Raw genomic sequence first — 20456 nt, forward strand, 5'->3', positions numbered from 1 at the left:
ATACGATTTTTATCTAATCTAATTTATATGATATCCCGGATTTTATTTAACTATAAAACTTTTGCACATTTATATAAACCAAAAAATAATGATTAAAAATTTATATTAAACGCAAAGAAAACTCTATAATTTTTCCTAACAATTAATAAAAAGATGGAAGTATATGATTGCATCTTTCACCTGATTCACTTCCTTTCAAAAGTGACACATCTTTCAAATGTGTCACCAGGAAAGCTTACAACCGAAACATTCATCTATTGGCCACGACCTATAACATTACAAAAAAAAGCAATAGAAAAAACGTAAAAGTATGTAAGTAACGTAAAAATGTAAAAGTTCATAATGATACTTATTTTGTAGAAACTTTGTAGCAGGCGTAAAATTAGATGAATTATTGCTGAAACATAAAAAAACGTGTCTTATTTTCAAACAAAGGGAGCAATTCGGACATTCTCTTGTCCCATGATCCCTTTTGAGGTTGATATTTAGTTCCCCAAATAACAGTTAGATAAAATCACATTAACAACAAATAAACAGACGTCCCAGTCTTACCCCATGACCCCATCTTGCACCACCTTCCCCTACTCGTATTTTATTAATATTATTGTATTAATTTTTTAAAAAATAATTTATTTATAAGTAATCTAAAAATTTAACTGATTTTCATTTTTAACTAATAGTAATTACGAATAAAACATTCGTAATTTTGACTAGAAAATACATGGCCACCTACATACCTACCAGGACTGAACCTGACCATAAAATATAGTTTAAATAGCATTACTTTGATATCGGATTTTAATAAACCGAAAGCTTTTTTTTTTAATTCGCGAGTTTTTGTATTAAAAAAATTATAAATAATTTAATACTTTAAATCCCAAACAACAATAGATTTTATTAGGGCAAAGATTCACAAACTTTATAAATTACGCTTTATATCATTTAAAAGTCTTTCCTTTTCTTAACAAAAATATTTGAGACAAACAATGAAGCAGCAACAATTGAATATGAAAAAAAAAAACTTCAAAATATTTTTCTTAAGAAAATAAATTGTAGACAAATTTCCACTGTCGTTTGTCTGTCCTTCTTTAATCTCGAGAATGGAGTTAGATAGATAAAAGATGAAGCCAGATAAGGAAACCATAGAGGCGGAAGACCCCGATTAACTATATACGAACGACCTATATAAATCGGAAGTTATGTTTATTTTAATTCAAAAATTTTCTTCCGAAAGGTGTTAAATAGATGACCGGCACGACTCTATTACTAACAGAAAAAGTATGACAAGACATTACTAATTTGAAGTGGAGATAATATATTTTAAATATTAAATACAATTAAATATTTATTTGTTTTAAATATTTTATTGAATTGGAAGTGACTAAGCAACCATTTGTATTTTCAGTATGGTTTTTCGATGAAAACATCTGTTGTTCGTTACGTAAATTTCGAAAATATAAAATATNTAATTATATACGAACGACCTATATAAATCGGAAGTTATGTTTATTTTAATTCAAAAATTTTCTTCCGAAAGGTGTTAAATAGATGACCGGCACGACTCTATTACTAACAGAAAAAGTATGACAAGACATTACTAATTTGAAGTGGAGATAATATATTTTAAATATTAAATACAATTAAATATTTATTTGTTTTAAATATTTTATTGAATTGGAAGTGACTAAGCAACCATTTGTATTTTCAATATGGTTTTTCGATGAAAACATCTGTTGTTCGTTACGTAAATTTCGAAAATATAAAATATAAAATCACGCACTTTTAAAATATTTTCAGTAGACAATTTTACAATATTGCAGCAATGTTTGCTAGTTTTATTCTCCCGTTATTTTTGTTGAATGAGATATCAGGTATATTTATTTATTTTTAATTATTAATATGTAATTCTGTTTTAATCGTAATAAACAATAAAATATTGTGCAAGTAATAGACTAATATTTCTCTATTATTATATATTTGAAATAATTTTTATCGCTTTTATTGATCAACAATCAGTTTAGTAGATTTTTAACGTGTATGACACTATATAATTTTATTAATTTAATTAGAATAACGCCACTCAGGTCGCACTTTATGTGTTTCTATTAGTGGCCTGATTATTCAGAGATTTAAATCTCTAATGTTGATAAATAATCTCTATGTTGATAAATATACTATACATTTGAAGTTCTGCTATAATAAATAGACTAAAAATTAAATTTTTATAAGTGTATAAGTATAAAATATTTAAGTGTATAAGTATTTAAAATGTCAACTGTACATATGCAGAGATTCGAAAAGTCTTATTAAAATTATCATCAGCACCTGCCTAATTTTATTAACAGATGCTGTTCTGTAAATTCTGATTTATCTGAATTATCTATAATAATATATATTGAACAAATATATAAGCTAGACATTAAGAATTTATAAGTCTTTAATTTGAAAATTGCAGCTCAAATTTAATTTCTGATAATTAAAACTTGTTATTGTTTACATTCTAATTTATTATATGTTAAACAACAATAATAGTTTTCATATGCCATTCACAATTAAATGGCTTTGAAATAATAGTATATGCTTTTATTCCATCAATTCAATTAAATTCAATTTAATTTTCTTAGTATAATTATTAGTATTATTGATTTACTGATAACATAACCTTTACATTTATATAAAAATTATTTATAATTAATTTTAGAAATATTAAAAAATGCCCGTGAAATTAGTGCAATTAAGCAATTTGCTTTTTCATAGTAATTAATAATATAAAAGTTATTTTTAAATAAAATCTCATAACATATGGCGACACATAATTTTAACTGTTTGCTAGTGTGTAATGGTATTTTTTTTAAACTTAAATATTTTTTAAATGAGATTTTTATCATAATTTCACAAGATTAGTCCTTTTAAACTTTTATTATTATTTCAATTTTATAGCGTAGTATAATTGAGAATTATTAGACTCCCCGGTCTCCTTAAATTCCTGTTCGAGTGCAAGAGCCCTTTCCAGCTTTTTTGGATTAAAATATCATATACTCTAATATTCTAACAGATTAAGTTACTAAATAATAAAAGATTAAGTTGGTCTTTTATAAAATGGTGTTTTATTTTCAACAAAATGTATAGAAATCACAAGAGAAAACTGATTATACGTACGAAAAGGTTCAGAAAGCAGTAGAGAGAGTTTGTTATAATATAATTTTAACATTATAACACAAATTATAATGTTAAAATATGTGTATTTATTCTATTCCAGGGTTATTAATATATTTTGACACAAGTTATTATCGTTTTAAAGTTAGTATTCACAGTGAAATATCGCAAGAAATACACTGAAATTCTTTTCAAATGCAATAACGAAACGTTATTTGCAATAAATATAATGAAATTGTGCCTAAAATTCAAGTATATTTTTAGCAAATTTTAGAAAGGCTAGTTTTATAACTATTAAACTTCACCTGATCCTATATTAATTTTAAATAATTATTAATTTTTTTCTTCCATAGCTTCAAATGCTCTAATTGAGTGCCCTATATCGGCAGAAGAGCTTTTTTACGGAGCAGAAAATGATTATGTTTATCCAATTTCTTTTCTACTTTATACTTCACATAACCGGTATTATCCTGAGAATTTAACATTTGCCAATTGTTATGGGAATACTAACTACAATCCAAAGTTGAAAACAGTAATGATAATAAGTGGATACGAGATGGATCCTTATGCTGAACCTATTATAGTAAGAAAACAATCGAAAAGAGAAATAAAATTACTAAATCTAAGGATTATAATTTAAAAATAATACGTAAAATTTAATTTCCAAAATCATTAATCGATTTTATTTTTGTAGTTTTTAAAAGCCGCTTATTTATATTACCAACATTGTAATGTGATCATTGTGGATTGGAGTTTAGGAGCTGCTCTTCCTCTATTTCCTTATGCAGTAAGAAACACGCTACCGACAGGCAAATATATCGCAGAACAATTAGAAAGTTTAAAGGTAAGAATTCATTTTATAAAGCATTTTTTTTTCTTTCTATTTAATAAACTTTTTTCCGATTCTTACAGAGAAACTGCGACGAAATCGATTTTTCCAATTTTCATATAATTGGATATAGTCTGGGATGTCAGGTAGCGGGATTTCTTGCAAATCATTTAAAAATAGGAAAGATTGGAAGAATTACAGGCAAAATTTATTATATTTAAATTAAATTTTAAACTGTATTTTTCTTAATTTAATTTCTTAAATTTATGCTTTTACTAGGATTAGATTGTGCTGGCACCTGCTTCGAAGGGAATGCACCAGAATTTAAACTTGATATTTCAGATGCATATTTTGTAGATTTTATAACTACTTCAATATCCTGTTAATATTTTTCTTAATTTAATCTTTCTAAATTTTATATTTTATTCTTATTTACAAAAGTTTTAACATTTAGTGCAAGGTTTCGTGAATGAATCAGCCGGACATTTGAATTTTAAACCAGACGGAGGCCATATTGGTAGGGGATGTGGAGATGAATATCTAATGCGAAATAAGGAATTAGATTTTGCATATGAGTTCGCCGGTATTTATAAAAACATTTATTAATTAAAAGTTTAAAACAAGATTACACATAATTCATTTAATGTAAATTTAATAGTTTTATAAATATTTTAGGTATTGTAATTCCTGAAATAGTATTCGAATGTTCTCATACACGTGCAGTTTATCTTTTCGGTTCTTCTCTTTACTCTAAAATTCCTCCCGTTGCTTATCAATGTAAGGACTATGAAACCTTTAAGAGAGGAGAATGTAGCGAATGTGGTGAAGATGGTAAACGATGCGCTATGTTGGGAATACATGCAGAAAAGTACCCTTATAGAAGCACAAATGAAACCGTAACGATGTACATGGCTACAACATTCACTAATGATTACTTTTGTGAGTTTTACTTCATAATTTAAATCAATATTTAATTTTGCATTGTATGAAAAGTTTAATTTACGAATGTTTTACAATTACAAAATTTAATTTTAAAATTGTTTACGGTATTTAGTGTACCATTATCACGTTGAAGTCACACTGGGTTCGGGTCCGAATATTACAACCGAAGTAGGTAAAATGCTTCTGGTTATAAATTACGATCGAAGTGAAACAGTAAACGTTGTACTGGATGAAGTGTTCGTATTAATATAATTTTAAATTTTTAACATTGTTTTAATGTGTTAAATTGAATAAATCGTTTTATATTTCAGTTTGTATGTCAATTATAATACAGACACGCTTAGACCTGGCGAAAAGAAACAATCTTTAATAGTCTCTACTTATAGTATCTATCCAGTAATTAGTTTGGAGTTTATTTGGTACACTACACTACCACGTGCAGACAGCAAGTTATCTGTGAAGTGCGTTAAGATTGTTCCTATGAATAACTTGGAGACGTAAGTTGCCTTTCTATTAAGAATCATAAATTTATATTATTATTATAACGTATACAGCTATTGTGCAGTGGTCTAACCGAATAAATCGTAAATATTTATTTATTTTCAGAGATCGCTCCCGTTTGACTATGTATGGCACTTCATACGGTGGACCAATTTATCCTGAAGAATTTGTGTTGTTGAATTTGGTTGCAAGTTGTTAGAGATATGAGATTGATTTCTAATAATTTCGTTCTATATACATTTAGTTAAATCATATAGTATATTTGTGACAATTCAAATATAGATAATAATTTACAAAATTTATGATTAATTAAAAAATATGTTACATGGTGAAGGAATTAATAGAATATTTATATTTATTATACAAAATATTGTTTTTTATTGTATTAATAAATACATTTGTCATAATTGAAAATAAAATTACAATCGATACTTTAAATCTGTTCTTCTTACTGACAAAAAGTCGTCGCGACGTCGCTATTTACTTTTGTTGTCTACTGTTTTGAACAGACTCTTTTTGAACAAAGTAACAATATGAGCATTTAAAGTATTTGAATAATTAACGTAGAATATAATACGGTATATTTTGTTTAGTTCTTAACTTGAAGTGCGGACTAGGATTGCCACCTTTCTATATCGGACTAACAGTGACCAAGTAAATAAAACCACTGAGCACTGAGCACTAGTGATTGGTGTTTCTGATCCTAACACACAGTCTAACACGACAGTGTAGTCTAACACACAGTGACTACTGTAGTTTCTCGTAGAGAGTTCTCTTATGAAGAAACTCGTTAGAAGATTGTCGTGTTGTGCTCCCTCATCCCCATCAACCATCTAACGAATCTTTCCAAAACCTATGAACCGGAAGTTACGGAGAAAGAAAGCAAAAACTGTACACTGTCATTGCATAAAACATATACGGAGAAAACTGACAGATTACAGAAACTCATATTTATATTAGGAAAATATAGCTAGTTACACGATTTCCCTAATTAGTGAGCTCATCTCTAAGAATATTTTGATACGTGCACATGCATCACTCTCTGAATATCAAGACAGTATTCCATTGATTGTCACTCGAGGCGTGTTACGTGTTACGTAATACCTTACGTAAAATGCCTTGAGTGACAGTTTCCACTGCATTTATTATGCAACTTATTAATGTCTCAATATCTGAAATATTAAAAGCTTGCTATTTCGTTGCTTGCAACGCCAAAGGTTCCAAAGCGGTGAGTTATGACGCTTCAATCATCATTACTTACAAAAGATACTTATTGATTACTCGTAGAGAAAACACGTTAAGGGAGCAACGAAAGTACGTTATTAAATCTTGTAGAATTATTTCACTGTGTTTTCTATTGTTATAACGTTAGGTATGAAATCGGTATACTTATTGTATCTGAAAGAAACTGCCACGAAGTTTAGTAAAAGTATTTGTAAACGAAAAGTTCGACAACCGAAAGCTCGGCTCAGTATCCAGGATTTGCTCACAAGACTTGTAACAAGCTAACTCTAACTATTCCGAGCTATACAGACAAGTGTTTCTCAGTTTATCTAAATAATTATTGTGAATATTTTATTTAACTACGGCAAAATTAATACAGTAGATTCCCAATTATCCGTGTAAATCAATTCTCAGACGTAAGAAAATTCACTTCTATTACAAAGTAAGTTAATCTATCTTCGAAAATATTTTTACTCTGCTTTCAATGTAAATTGATACAATATACGTAGTCTGTTTTTATTTCAAGTTCCGATGGTACATAAAAAAAGACAAGTGTAAATAACAAACTGAATTTATTACCAAAAGTTAGGTACAAAAACATGGTTACTTTTCGACATAATCACCGTGAAGATTGAGGAATTTGTCATATCTGTGGACGAGCTTTTCCATTCCCTTGTCATAGAATGTTGCTGCCAACGACTTGAGATGGTCTTTAAAGTTGTTTTGAAGTTCGTCATTAGTCTCAAACCTTTGCCCTGCTAGCTACGTTTTCAGTTCAGGAAAGAGGTGGAAGTCCTCACATATTAAAAAGTTTTAAGCTGGATGGAAGTCTGAAAGGTGGAAGTTTTCACCACCTTTAAACACCCAGCATATAGTCCCGATTTAGCGCCGAGTGACTTCCACCTCTTTCCTGAACAGGAAAAGTGACTAGGAGGGCAGAGGTTCGAGATTAATAACGATCTCCAAAAAACGTTAGGCCCCATCTCAAGTCATTGGCGGCAACATTCTATGATAAAGGGATGAAAAAGCTCATCCACAGATATGAAAAATTCCTCAATCTTCACGGTGATTATGTCGAAAAGTAAGCATGTTTGTACCTAACTTTTGGTAATAAATTGATTTTGTTATTTACACTTGTCTTTCTATTATGGACCATCGGAGATCGAACAAAAAACCGCCCTCGTATATAGGCTATAAGGGAGAGTCAAGTCAATGTATTGATAAAAAATGTCATATAATCTTTAACGCAGTTTATACTTCTTGCAATATATATTTTCCGTAGGTTACAGAGACCACGGATTACTCTAAAATAAGATTCTTTTGGTTGCTTGTAGAGCTACTCATGCACCGCCTTCTGAATCTCAGCACGTTTAAATGATCCAAATAAGAGGTATGAGAGTATAGAGTGAGTAAAACACTCCATGTGTAGTTTTTCCATGAATGAAACTGTCAAATGAGTAATATGCAATTTCGCATTGTCTTGTTACTGAAGAACCCTATTATGTTAAACAAGGATAATATAGCCTAATGTGCTAAAACGTGAATGATGGTAAATAATTAAGTTACTGCATCCAAGTAGCAAGAAAGTTTACCTGTACGATGCGTTAATCTTCAGTTTTTGGTGTTACAACTTGGGACACCATAGGGACTGTTCCGTATGGCGTCTTGGAATATGTCAGACTAGCTATGGTGAGTCTGAAAATGTCCGCTGAAACAGTGCGGCTGGAGATGTCTGCCTATGTATGGCGTTCGATGCAGTCCACCCCAACTTGACTTACTGCCTCCTTTTTATCCAATCTAGCCTGGGAAAAGCCCATCAGATGATAGGATGTTTAATGACATCGGCAGGTATGAGGTTAGAGGTCTCCGTTGATGATGTTATGATGCCATCCAAATGAAACTATCCTGACTATATTTGGTTCGATTCCTTCTATTTATACAGAAATTAGTATGGGGTATTTCGATATTTCGTTTTCAAGGATAAAGAAAAATAAAAGACATTACAACCACTGAAGAACTGATTAGTCCACGACTATACTTTCTTGTCAAGTAATTTTCAGATTGCAAAGAGGTCTTGTCAATGAGACAAAGTAGAATTCCATTCTGAGAATAATATAAATGTTCCAAAACGTGTCTAGCTATTGAACAGCAATTTATGAAATAAGGGTGCTTGATAAGGAAAGTGTTGTTAAACTATTTATCAGGTCTAATGTGAAATTCCGAATATGTAAAGGATTCGCAGCGTATGAGAATATAATCATCAACAAAAAACTGTTTATTATGGTCCCTTTATAGAAAATGCATCAATGAACAGTGTCATTTAAAGAAAGATTTGTGACAATTTATAATAAAAATATAGTTATTCTAGAATTGATTGTAAAAATATGGCTGATAAAATATAAAATATTACCCTCTGGAAATTGTAACATCCGGCTCTTTGTTCAGTCACTAAATGTCAGTTTAACAATAAAACAATTAAGTTATTTAATTACCAAGCCAAAACTAGAAAGAAAAAGAGCAAAACAAATAAACTATGGCAGTTCTTACATCTCGTACTGTTGTTTATTGTCCTGACGACTACTTTCAGACCTACCAGACATTTAGAAAGTACTTTAAACGCCTCTCACGTCATAATATCAATAGAAAATAAACAACGATGACACTACAACATCTTCTCATGCAACAACATCGTCATTAACACGAAATGCCTCTTTCCTTGCAGGCTTCATTTGCACACAACAAGTGAGGAGAGGACTTGACGTTTCCCCATTGAGAAAACATACAAGTACTGTATATTTGTAATCGTTTACACTTATCGTTGTTGAATTTTCTTTATAAACAGTAAAATTGATTTCATTATAGGTTGTTTTGTTTAACGTTGGAGTTTCAAGAACCTATCGAGGACGTTAAATGAGGATTTCTTATACTTTATTTCGTTATACAATATAATTTTCCTACAGCTCCAAAGAGTACCTGTATTGATCGTTGTATAGGCCTACTTACAAATTAAGTACAATTACAATAATTAATTTCTTGTTATAAACTGTAATAAATCTTTCTTTAATTGTTACTATTCTTTCGAGTACTCCCCACTGAGGGATATTAGAAAATGAAGTTTCCGGTTGACGTTCTCTTTTAAATTATTTGATGAATTAATAATAATAAATGTCTGCTGTTGTATTACATCAAAAATAAACTAAGTGCCTCATGAAGTTCATCACAGCAACTAAAGCACTGGACTCTGACTTCAATTATCTCTCATTCCCTAACGTTTCCAGCCGGGTAATACCATCCTGGACTTCCGATCTTCGCTACGATGTAAGTAGCAATGGTATGATACTAGTAGAAAGGAAAACTGCAAGTACAATTAGTATCTAGAATTTATAGATTTTATCCTTAAAGTACATTTAATCACATTTATATTTTCAAAGAATAAATAATAATAAATATCTTTTATTACTTTACAATTCAAAATAATATCATTAGCATGATGTTTTACAAAGCTAAAAAATGTTTAGATGTATTGAATAAAACAGTTGGAGACATTTGTAGAAAAATACGTCTCATATGATTGAAAGTATTATATTTTGAAATATTACTTTGTCATTTATTTCCTAGTAATAACAATAGCAAACTATTAATTTCATATTCAATTTTTATTGGGCCGTAGCATCTGATTCTTATATAAATATCCATATTGTAAGCCAGATATGGAACTATTATAGTAAAGTTACTCCAATCACAGACATCAATGGTTACCAATTATATATTGCTGTTGATTTTAGTAACGTTGTTAAAAGGTGAGTTTTAATTTCATTTCTTCTGTTTTCTTATTTGAAAAATACTTTTAGAGAAAAGAAAATCAGTTTAATTTTAAATCATCTGTATACAAAACTATAAATTTTAGTTTATCTTCATCTTTTAACCCACCACCCACTGTATATTATCATTCAATTTTATATAGAAATTTAAAATATATTATTTTGAATATTTGTACAAATTATATCGAATTAATACCTGTTTTTATATATAAGAATGGATAAATAAATAAGCAGTCAAAAGCAACTGCTTGGCTGGCTACTCCGGTTGGTTATTTATTGATCCTCCCTTGTATATGATATCATTAGTAAATTTCTAAATAAGAATCTTCTATTTTAAAATATATACGAATAGAAATAGACAGATGTTATTTTTAAAAACATATTTAATTATCATGTTTATGATTTGAAAGCGCAAAAACTGGAATGATTAATTTTAATTTTTGTAATATTTGATGAGTTCAATTGCAAATGTTTTCATCTAAGTCGCAAAATTTCACTCAAACATTGCCCGTAAATTAATTTTCTTTTAAAGAAAAGATTAATAAATTGGTTTTATATTTCTTCATTAATTGGATAATAAGGATTTATTCTCGAGAGATAAGGAAATGAAATTAGTCACAGAACTGTTAATATCCATGATATTTAAATTTTCATTAAATTTAATTAGTTATAAAAATTAAAGTACAATATGTAGTCTATTAATTTTAACATATTGTAGTATCTATAATATAGTAGAAGATAGATCAATAAGTTTCGATTTATCGTCCGATGGAATTGCCAACTTTCTCAGTAACAATTTCCGAACACAATATAAAAATACCCTAACCCAAAAAAGTAATGAGCAAAAGAAAATCTACAAATAAGCTTTTTTTTCTCTTGATAATGATGATGATAAAACAGCCAGACAGTTAAAGGCACAACCTACTGCTCAGTGAACACGGAATCGAACCCATGCGAGCGATCTCATGAATTTTCACGGGATCGTTTCAGATATATTGAGTCCCGTCTCTCATCAGCTTGCCGCCCATCTTGTCGGCCAGGCCTGCGCTACCATATGATTAAAATAGGTCCTCTTCGTGCCCACAGAACGGAAGACACAAAACTAAAAAAACTATAGAGAGGTTGCGGCCGAAGTTTTCATCTCTCAAACGTGAACGCCGAACGTCGAGCACCGCAATCTTGTTAGCGGCGCTCGACGTTCGACGTTCACGTTTGAGAGATGAAAACTTCGGCCGCAACCTCTCTTATAATTCCAATATAGTTTCGAAAATTCGAAACAGTTTGGAATCCTGTCGTCCGAGAAAATAACGTGTGCTGAACGGTTTGTAAATAATGTACCAACAAAATTCCATTTATTTTAAAATATCAACCGAGTTATAATTAAAACAATGCTTTAAAATGTTGTCGTTCTATGCAGAATAAAACAATACGTTGGCATATCGAAATAACCACTATTTCGGGTGCAAATAAAGCAAATTGAAAGATAGCCTTTCTGCTTAATGTAACGAAATAGGAAAAAATAAATAAAATAAATTATTTATAACGTTGTAAAGAAATCTATTCTTAAAATAATACAAAAACTCAAGCATTATATCTTAATACGTCTTTTTTTGTTGACATTATCATATAAAGTTATTCACTTACATAATCCAATAGATTTTTAGTGTTTTTCTTTATCTATAAAATATGACATTATTATTATTATTTCATTTTGAATTGTTTTAGTTTAATAGTTTTTCTTTTTTATAAATATTGCTATTAAAATAATTATATTTAATTAAATTTTGATTTATGAATGATATAAATCCATTCTATAATGGAAAATGCTTCAATTTAAAAATTATGATATATTGTTTTTTTTTCCTTCGATGGACATTGTTTACATACAAAAATTTCCTGAATAATAGTAATTTATTATTTTACCGGAAAACTGATGTTAATACAATTCGTTCTAAATAACGTTTTAGTTAATATTGAAAACTATTTTTGTTATATTTTTCACTCATTTTTCATATTTTATAACACTTTTATCTTTATTAATTACATTTTTGTTCGGTTTGGTGTTTGTATACATGAAAGTAATTCTTATTTTTCACAATAATAATAAAGGCGCATCCGATTTAGGTATATTAGAAATTATATTGTTTAATAGAAGCGCTTAAAATAATATATTTCCTGAAACTGCTATTTTTTACGTTCCTTTTATTTTTCTGTTTTGTTAATTACAAAACACAGGAAATTATTGGAATCGTGTCAAATTTGCGGCGAATTTTTTGATAATCTCCATGTTCTAAGATCCCCTGAACCCAAAAATGTCAAAGCACGAAAAACTTCCATGGATAGGTGTGTGGGTGTGTGTGTGTGTGTTGGTGTCTNTGGGACCTTTGCATGTTGTTCCTGGTAAATTGAACGCCTACACCTATATAAACATTTTGGACAATCAGGTTCTGCTTACGCTCTCGTCCATTCCATAAAATTGCCAATGTTACTTCCAGGACGACAATGCTCCATGTCATGTTGCAGTGGTATCAAGATACGGATGTCAACCGTCTTCCTTGTCCTGCTCAGAGTCCCTCCCTAAATTCAATATAACATTTGTGGAACGAGTTAGAACGACGCTTACGGACCAAGAAACCACGTCCAAAATCTACAGCTGAGCTGGCGACATTCTTGAAGCAGGAATGGACACAAATGCCCATAGCTGTGTATTAAAACCTTTTTGAAAATATGCCCAGAAGGGTTGCTAATGTAATTGCAGCCCTTAATGTAATTTTATGGAGGACTCTACTCCTATTAATACATGTATTCTTTAACTTATGCCATCACATCTTGCTGTCCGGTCCATTATTGTAGGGTAGTGTATAACCACTAGTAAGTACTGTACGTACGACCCTATTCGAGATAAGACATACGATTCCGCTCTATCTCCCCACCTCGTCGACTTGTAACCACCAAAATTTAATAGTAGCAATTCCCCTAATACACAAACCTCTCTGCAAAAGTTCAGAAATTTTCGACAAAAAGCACAAGAGTTAACTCCAAAGAAAATGAGCAAAATCGTGCCTCCTAAACATACTAATATGCATACACACAGATTAAAAAAAAATAACCTCAAGTTTTTGCATTTCTCTACGTTTCAAGGTCTCCTGAGTTCAAAAAACTTGGGCTGGTTTATTTTTTTTAACTGATCGCCATACTTTTCTTTTGTTAAATACCATGTATAACAGCCGGGAAAGTATAAATGAAACAATTTTTAAATTATTCAATAGGAATATAAGAAATTTATAATGAAGTAGATTATAATTTTGATATTGTTGTTGTCGATTTTGTCCAAAAAATAATTAATAAAATCATTTTTTTATTCACAGAAACAAACGCTCAATTACCATGCCCTTTACCAGCAGAAGTTATCTTTTCTGGAGCGGAAAACGCTGCCGTTCCTCCAACTTTTTTTCTTTTTTATAGCCGAGAGAATCCAGAATACCCTCAGAATTTAACATTTACTAACTGTACAGGAAATACCAACTACAATCCGAATAAGAAAACTGTCATTGTGGTACATGGCTATCAAGGAAATCCCAATGGCGAAGAACTTGTCGTAAGTATCATTTTCAATTCGTTTTTGAATAAATAACGATTTTAGTATATACATTTTAGCACTATAAAAATTTAAACACTTAACTGATTTGTACGGAAATTTGTATACTCTTAAAATAACGGAAAATATTTAAATTTATTAAATTTATGAGTCAACAAAAGAACTTATTTATTGCGTTAAAAATGGCTGTTTTGCTTCTTTTTTCTCGTTTTAAAGCGCATAAATGTTTGAATAATTAATTCTTCAAGTTTAAATTTTGTCTAAAAGTTCAACATTTAAATTAGAAATGTTGTTTTTAGGATAAGGCAATGCATTATTACGCAGTCTTCCAAATCAGAGAGATCTCATTACAGAAACTAATCCTATATCCAGAAAACTCCGCTGACGGCGGAGTAAGTGGAGTTTAGAAGTAAATCTGAGGCCAATTACTAGTATTCGGTGGTTTTTATTCACCAAGAAGTAAAATCCTTCGATACTTTTTACATTTACGGAAAATTTGAGAGAGTTCTCGTCTTGGATTCAGTCAGACACACAATGAAAATGACCGGATGATGAGGAACGAAGCCCAACGTATCCAGATCAGCTGTGAAGTTGCATCATCTTGTTCTAAGAAATTCAGAATTTAATAAAATATGGAACTAATGGCTAATTGAGAGTACACATAGGCCAATCAGAATTGTGAAAATTTAATTTAATACATTACATACACAGTACTTTATCATACATTTTTGTTCTTTTTATTTTTGGAAATATGGATATATGGAATATTGAAAGCTTATGTTTTATGATTGAAATCTTCATTTTAAATTTTGTTTTAGAAAATATTAATAAGAGTTAAAATTTTATAGTTTTTAAAATCGGCTTATTTACATTAAGAAGATTGTAATGTGATCTTTGTGGATTGGAGTATAGCGGCTGCAGTCTTTTTTTTCCCAGACGCAATAAGAAATACTCTAATAACAGGAAAATATGTTGCAGAACAACTGGAAATTTGGAAGGTAACAACTAACTTCATTAAATAAAATAAATAATTTATTTATTACATTTCTTTATATATTTCATGCAGGAAAATTGTAAGGAAATCAACTTTGATAAATTTCACGTTATTGGATTTAGTCTTGGAGGTCAGACAGGAGGATTTATTGGAAAATACATGAAAACGGGAAAGATTGGAAGAATTACTGGTAAAAATATCATTTGTAGATATTTACTAAAAACTTCCATTTATTTTTATTAAATACAACTCTTATTATTATAACTATTGTTAGCATTAGATTTTGCAGGTATTTGTTTCGTTAAATTTCCACCAAAATATAAGCTTCACTATACAGATGCAAAGTTCGTCGACGTTATTACAGGATCGGCTTTTTGTAAATATAATGATTATTTCGTATTTTTTTTAATATTTCAATTATTTTATAATATAATTATATTGTAATATTTAGCACAAGTTATTATGGATCAACCTACAGGACATGTNGGGGAATTTTTCGAAAAATTTCTTCTTAGTGTACATTCTCTTGACGTACCCTGTTAAAACGCAATCAAACACGCAAAAACCTGCATCTAAAATAATATAATAGAAGCCAAGTTCTTCACGGTAAGCCTTAATTCTGTCCCTCTCCCCCGTGGGGAAATATCGAAAAATCCCTTCTTAGTGTACAGTACATTCTGTTGACGTACCCTATTAAAACACAATCAAAAACGCAAAAACCCGCATCTAAAATAGTATAAATAGAAGCAGAGTTCTTTACGGTAAGCCTTAATCCTAACCATCTCCCCACATGTGAAGTAAGAATTATACTTTTGTAGTAATGGATAAGAATAATTTTATATGGAACCAGTATATACTTTTGTATTACATAAATACAAAATTCATCCACTTTATGTAATGTATTGATAATTAACACAAGTGCAAACAATTTAAATGTCAAATTGTAAACTGTATCTAGTTAATTATTTCAGATATTTAACAAATTATATTTTTACATATTTTAGAATCTGTAATGACGTGTTCACATACGCGCCCAGTTTATCTATTCGCTTCTTCACTTTACTCTGAATGTATTGCCGTTGGTTATCGTTGTGCAGATTACGAAACGTTTAGTAGAGGAGAATGTAGTGAGTGCGGAGAAAATGGTGAACAATGTGCTGCAATGGGAATTCATTCGGAAAAATATGCTGATAAAATAATAAATGGAACAGTAACAATGTACTTGCATACAACATTCACCGACGATTATTGCTGTGAGTATGAAGTATTATTTTAGTAAAAAAATCAAAAACAATATAAAACACAATTAGATTTTTATATTTATAATACAGTTGACCCCCCCTATAACACGGTGGATAATTCCTTGTTATATGAATTCCATGTTGTGCCGGGCTGTAAACGGCTCACGTATTTGTAAAATCTAAGTGACTCGTACAACATGGAATTCATTTAACACGGAATTATCTACCGCGTTATAGGGGGGTCTACTGGTAATATAAAATGTATTATTATTATTTTGTTATAAATAGCAATAAAATTGCTAATTTTATTGCTATTTTGGCGACAAAGAATTAGCAATAAGTTCCAATTAAAAATTAATTAGATAAAATAAAACAGTTATTATTCTTTAAAAATGTCCGAACAAATATGAATTCTGACATCACTTTAAACCAACACAAATCTTGCTAACTTCCAATTATTAATGTTATCAGAATATGCCCGTAAACATAAACTTTAGATGAATTCAATTTATATTGTCTCCAGACATCTCAGTCATTTGTCATGTTTTCTTACGACAATTGTGTGCACAACATATGCAGATCCGTAGAACTTCTGTCACGTTTTTCACAGAAACTGTATTTATAACGTTGTATATCATAAAGAAAAAAATAAATGTTTTTTTAAATATCTACTTCTTGTCTTTTTTTATATATTAATCTAACAAATTTTATAATCTTATTGCTCTATATTTACTGTTTCATAACTTATCAGTGTATCAATATCACGTGGAAGTTAAGTTGAGTTCGGGTCCGAACAGCACGACTGAAGTTGGGAAATTAATTCTGATTATTAATAGCCGAATAATTAAGATTTTGAATAAAGAGTATGTATACATTTTGCCTTATACCAATTTAAATTGATTATTTATAGTAAAAACATAATAAGTTTTTTTATAATTACAGTCAACATCTGCAATCGATTACAGAATCATTTCAACCAGAAGAAAAGAAACAATATTTAATAACTACTACTCACGATATTTTTCCAATAATAAAAGTACAGTTTTATTGGTATACAGTATCACCTCGTAAAGATAATAAGTTGTACGTTCAATGTATCAAGATCGTCCCAATGAATAATTTAGAAACGTATGTTTATAATTTATTTTAACAAAAAAATTCAAATTTAATTAGGTAATTAAATAACAATTAGCATAAGTAGATAATTTTAACTTGTATTATTTTCTGAACAAATGATTTATTTTTTCAGAAATCGCTCCAATTTGACTACATATGGAACTACAAATGGTGAACCAATATCGCCCGAAAATATTATTTTACTGGCCTTAAATTCGAGTTGTTAAATTCAGAAATCGAAATATTGTTTCTTCTATTAGTTATTATGTTCTGTAATTTTTATTTATTCACTTTTACTTGAAATAATCAAGAACATCGTGTAAAAGTGTTTTTATTCTCTATACATTAATTATAACTGCATTTAGTTTCTTTAATAATTTAAATTAGCTTTTATTTTTATATAGTAGCAAAAACTTGTAATTATTAGTAGAAAAAATTAGTTTATAATTTAAAGTTGTTATTTATTTTACTAGATCGAGCGAAATAATCTACAATATTGAGTTTAATTATCAACTAGCAGACCCCGCCACTCGTTGTTGTGGCTCAAAATGTATCTATTATAAATTTATAACACTTCCCCCGTGGGGGGAAATTTTTCGAAAAATTTCTTCTTAGTGTATATTTTCTTGACGTACCCTATTAAAACACAATCAAAAATGCAAAAACCTGCATCTAAAATAGTATCATAGAAGCCAAGTTCTTCACGGTAAGCCTTAATCCTGTCTCTCTCCCCCGCGGGGGGAATATCGAAAAATTTGTTGTTAGTGTACATTCTGTTGACGTACCCTATTAAAACGCAAAAACCCGCATCTAAAATAGTATAAATAGAAGCAGAGTTCTTTACGGTAAGCCTTAATCCTAACCATCTCCCTTCAGTGGGTGGAATTTCGACACGTATATTATATAAAAACACGTGCGTATTCGAATGCAGCGTTATGTCAAAATTTCAAGGAAATCGATAGGAACAAACGAACATTACATTTTTATTTATATAGATAGATAGAAGATGATCCGCTTTAGTTCATTTTCACAGAAAAGCATAATGCCTCGCAGAAAAGCAAACTTAGGGCGTCGTACTCGTAGCGCCATCTGTTGGACATAAAAGCCTTAACTTAGATTATATATTTTAATTTATATGAATGTTTAACGGAATAATATACAGCCTATGTCCACCCTGAGGTTNAATATGAATTCTGACATCACTTTAAACCAACACAAATCTTGCTAACTTCCAATTATTAATGTTATCAGAATATGCCCGTAAACATAAACTTTAGATGAATTCAATTTATATTGTCTCCAGACATCTCAGTCATTTGTCATGTTTTCTTACGACAATTGTGTGCACAACATATGCAGATCCGTAGAACTTCTGTCACGTTTTTCACAGAAACTGTATTTATAACGTTGTATATCATAAAGAAAAAAATAAATGTTTTTTTAAATATCTACTTCTTGTCTTTTTTTATATATTAATCTAACAAATTTTATAATCTTATTGCTCTATATTTACTGTTTCATAACTTATCAGTGTATCAATATCACGTGGAAGTTAAGTTGAGTTCGGGTCCGAACAGCACGACTGAAGTTGGGAAATTAATTCTGATTATTAATAGCCGAATAATTAAGATTTTGAATAAAGAGTATGTATACATTTTGCCTTATACCAATTTAAATTGATTATTTATAGTAAAAACATAATAAGTTTTTTTATAATTACAGTCAACATCTGCAATCGATTACAGAATCATTTCAACCAGAAGAAAAGAAACAATATTTAATAACTACTACTCACGATATTTTTCCAATAATAAAAGTACAGTTTTATTGGTATACAGTATCACCTCGTAAAGATAATAAGTTGTACGTTCAATGTATCAAGATCGTCCCAATGAATAATTTAGAAACGTATGTTTATAATTTATTTTAACAAAAAAATTCAAATTTAATTAGGTAATTAAATAACAATTAGCATAAGTAGATAATTTTAACTTGTATTATTTTCTGAACAAATGATTTATTTTTTCAGAAATCGCTCCAATTTGACTACATATGGAACTACAAATGGTGAACCAATATCGCCCGAAAATATTATTTTACTGGCCTTAAATTCGAGTTGTTAAATTCAGAAATCGAAATATTGTTTCTTCTATTAGTTATTATGTTCTGTAATTTTTATTTATTCACTTTTACTTGAAATAATCAAGAACATCGTGTAAAAGTGTTTTTATTCTCTATACATTAATTATAACTGCATTTAGTTTCTTTAATAATTTAAATTAGCTTTTATTTTTATATAGTAGCAAAAACTTGTAATTATTAGTAGAAAAAATTAGTTTATAATTTAAAGTTGTTATTTATTTTACTAGATCGAGCGAAATAATCTACAATATTGAGTTTAATTATCAACTAGCAGACCCCGCCACTCGTTGTTGTGGCTCAAAATGTATCTATTATAAATTTATAACACTTCCCCCGTGGGGGGAAATTTTTCGAAAAATTTCTTCTTAGTGTATATTTTCTTGACGTACCCTATTAAAACACAATCAAAAATGCAAAAACCTGCATCTAAAATAGTATCATAGAAGCCAAGTTCTTCACGGTAAGCCTTAATCCTGTCTCTCTCCCCCGCGGGGGGAATATCGAAAAATTTGTTGTTAGTGTACATTCTGTTGACGTACCCTATTAAAACGCAAAAACCCGCATCTAAAATAGTATAAATAGAAGCAGAGTTCTTTACGGTAAGCCTTAATCCTAACCATCTCCCTTCAGTGGGTGGAATTTCGACACGTATATTATATAAAAACACGTGCGTATTCGAATGCAGCGTTATGTCAAAATTTCAAGGAAATCGATAGGAACAAACGAACATTACATTTTTATTTATATAGATAGATAGAAGATGATCCGCTTTAGTTCATTTTCACAGAAAAGCATAATGCCTCGCAGAAAAGCAAACTTAGGGCGTCGTACTCGTAGCGCCATCTGTTGGACATAAAAGCCTTAACTTAGATTATATATTTTAATTTATATG

The 20456-nt window shown here is 29.7% G+C and overlaps 3 protein-coding genes and 1 long non-coding RNA gene across 4 annotated transcripts; all 4 read left to right on the forward strand.

Moving 5' to 3' along the window:
* The first annotated feature begins 1721 nt into the window (after positions 1-1721).
* Positions 1722-5780, forward strand: LOC111638253 (lipase member H-like). The gene is made up of 10 exons (XM_023383920.1): positions 1722-1871; positions 3510-3739; positions 3851-4000; positions 4069-4186; positions 4265-4366; positions 4440-4568; positions 4661-4924; positions 5040-5163; positions 5239-5424; positions 5534-5780. The coding sequence occupies exons 1-10, from the start codon at positions 1823-1825 to the stop codon at positions 5625-5627; spliced, it is 1446 nt and encodes a 481-aa protein (XP_023239688.1). The 5' UTR covers positions 1722-1822; the 3' UTR covers positions 5628-5780.
* A 4592-nt stretch (positions 5781-10372) lies between these two features.
* Positions 10373-15435, forward strand: LOC111638241. Its single transcript, XR_002758830.1, has 5 exons — positions 10373-10452; positions 13842-14071; positions 14920-15069; positions 15138-15255; positions 15340-15435. It is a non-coding gene; the product is annotated as an uncharacterized LOC111638241 (long non-coding RNA).
* Positions 15436-16017: 582 nt separating this feature from the next.
* On the forward strand, positions 16018-17756 carry LOC111638240 (pancreatic lipase-related protein 2-like). The gene is made up of 4 exons (XM_023383901.1): positions 16018-16318; positions 17058-17169; positions 17249-17434; positions 17556-17756. The coding sequence occupies exons 1-4, from the start codon at positions 16078-16080 to the stop codon at positions 17647-17649; spliced, it is 633 nt and encodes a 210-aa protein (XP_023239669.1). The 5' UTR covers positions 16018-16077; the 3' UTR covers positions 17650-17756.
* Positions 17757-18663: 907 nt separating this feature from the next.
* On the forward strand, positions 18664-19652 carry LOC111638245. Its single transcript, XM_023383905.1, has 4 exons — positions 18664-18682; positions 18954-19065; positions 19145-19330; positions 19452-19652. The coding sequence occupies exons 1-4, from the start codon at positions 18664-18666 to the stop codon at positions 19543-19545; spliced, it is 411 nt and encodes a 136-aa protein (XP_023239673.1). The 3' UTR covers positions 19546-19652.
* Positions 19653-20456: the final 804 nt, after the last annotated feature.

Source organism: Centruroides sculpturatus, unplaced genomic scaffold (genome assembly GCF_000671375.1).
Source record: "Centruroides sculpturatus isolate CEXI.00-Female unplaced genomic scaffold, Cexi_2.0 scaffold938, whole genome shotgun sequence".
Classification (NCBI taxonomy): Eukaryota; Metazoa; Arthropoda; class Arachnida; order Scorpiones; family Buthidae; genus Centruroides; species Centruroides sculpturatus.

Excerpts from the sequence above, each read along its gene's own strand:
- LOC111638253 (XM_023383920.1), top strand. The coding sequence starts at position 1,823 with ATGTTTGCTAGTTTTATTCTCCCGTTATTTTTGTTGAATGAGATATCA. Across the intron at positions 4,001-4,068 it reads AACAATTAGAAAGTTTAAAG|AGAAACTGCGACGAAATCGA; the intron begins GTAAGAATTCAT and ends CGATTCTTACAG. Across the intron at positions 5,425-5,533 it reads CCTATGAATAACTTGGAGAC|AGATCGCTCCCGTTTGACTA; the intron begins GTAAGTTGCCTT and ends ATTTATTTTCAG.
- LOC111638240 (XM_023383901.1), top strand. The coding sequence starts at position 16,078 with ATGACGTGTTCACATACGCGCCCAGTTTATCTATTCGCTTCTTCACTT. Across the intron at positions 16,319-17,057 it reads ATTCACCGACGATTATTGCT|TGTATCAATATCACGTGGAA; the intron begins GTGAGTATGAAG and ends ATAACTTATCAG. Across the intron at positions 17,435-17,555 it reads CCAATGAATAATTTAGAAAC|AAATCGCTCCAATTTGACTA; the intron begins GTATGTTTATAA and ends TTATTTTTTCAG.
- LOC111638245 (XM_023383905.1), top strand. Across the intron at positions 19,066-19,144 it reads ATTAAGATTTTGAATAAAGA|TCAACATCTGCAATCGATTA; the intron begins GTATGTATACAT and ends TTATAATTACAG. Across the intron at positions 19,331-19,451 it reads CCAATGAATAATTTAGAAAC|AAATCGCTCCAATTTGACTA; the intron begins GTATGTTTATAA and ends TTATTTTTTCAG.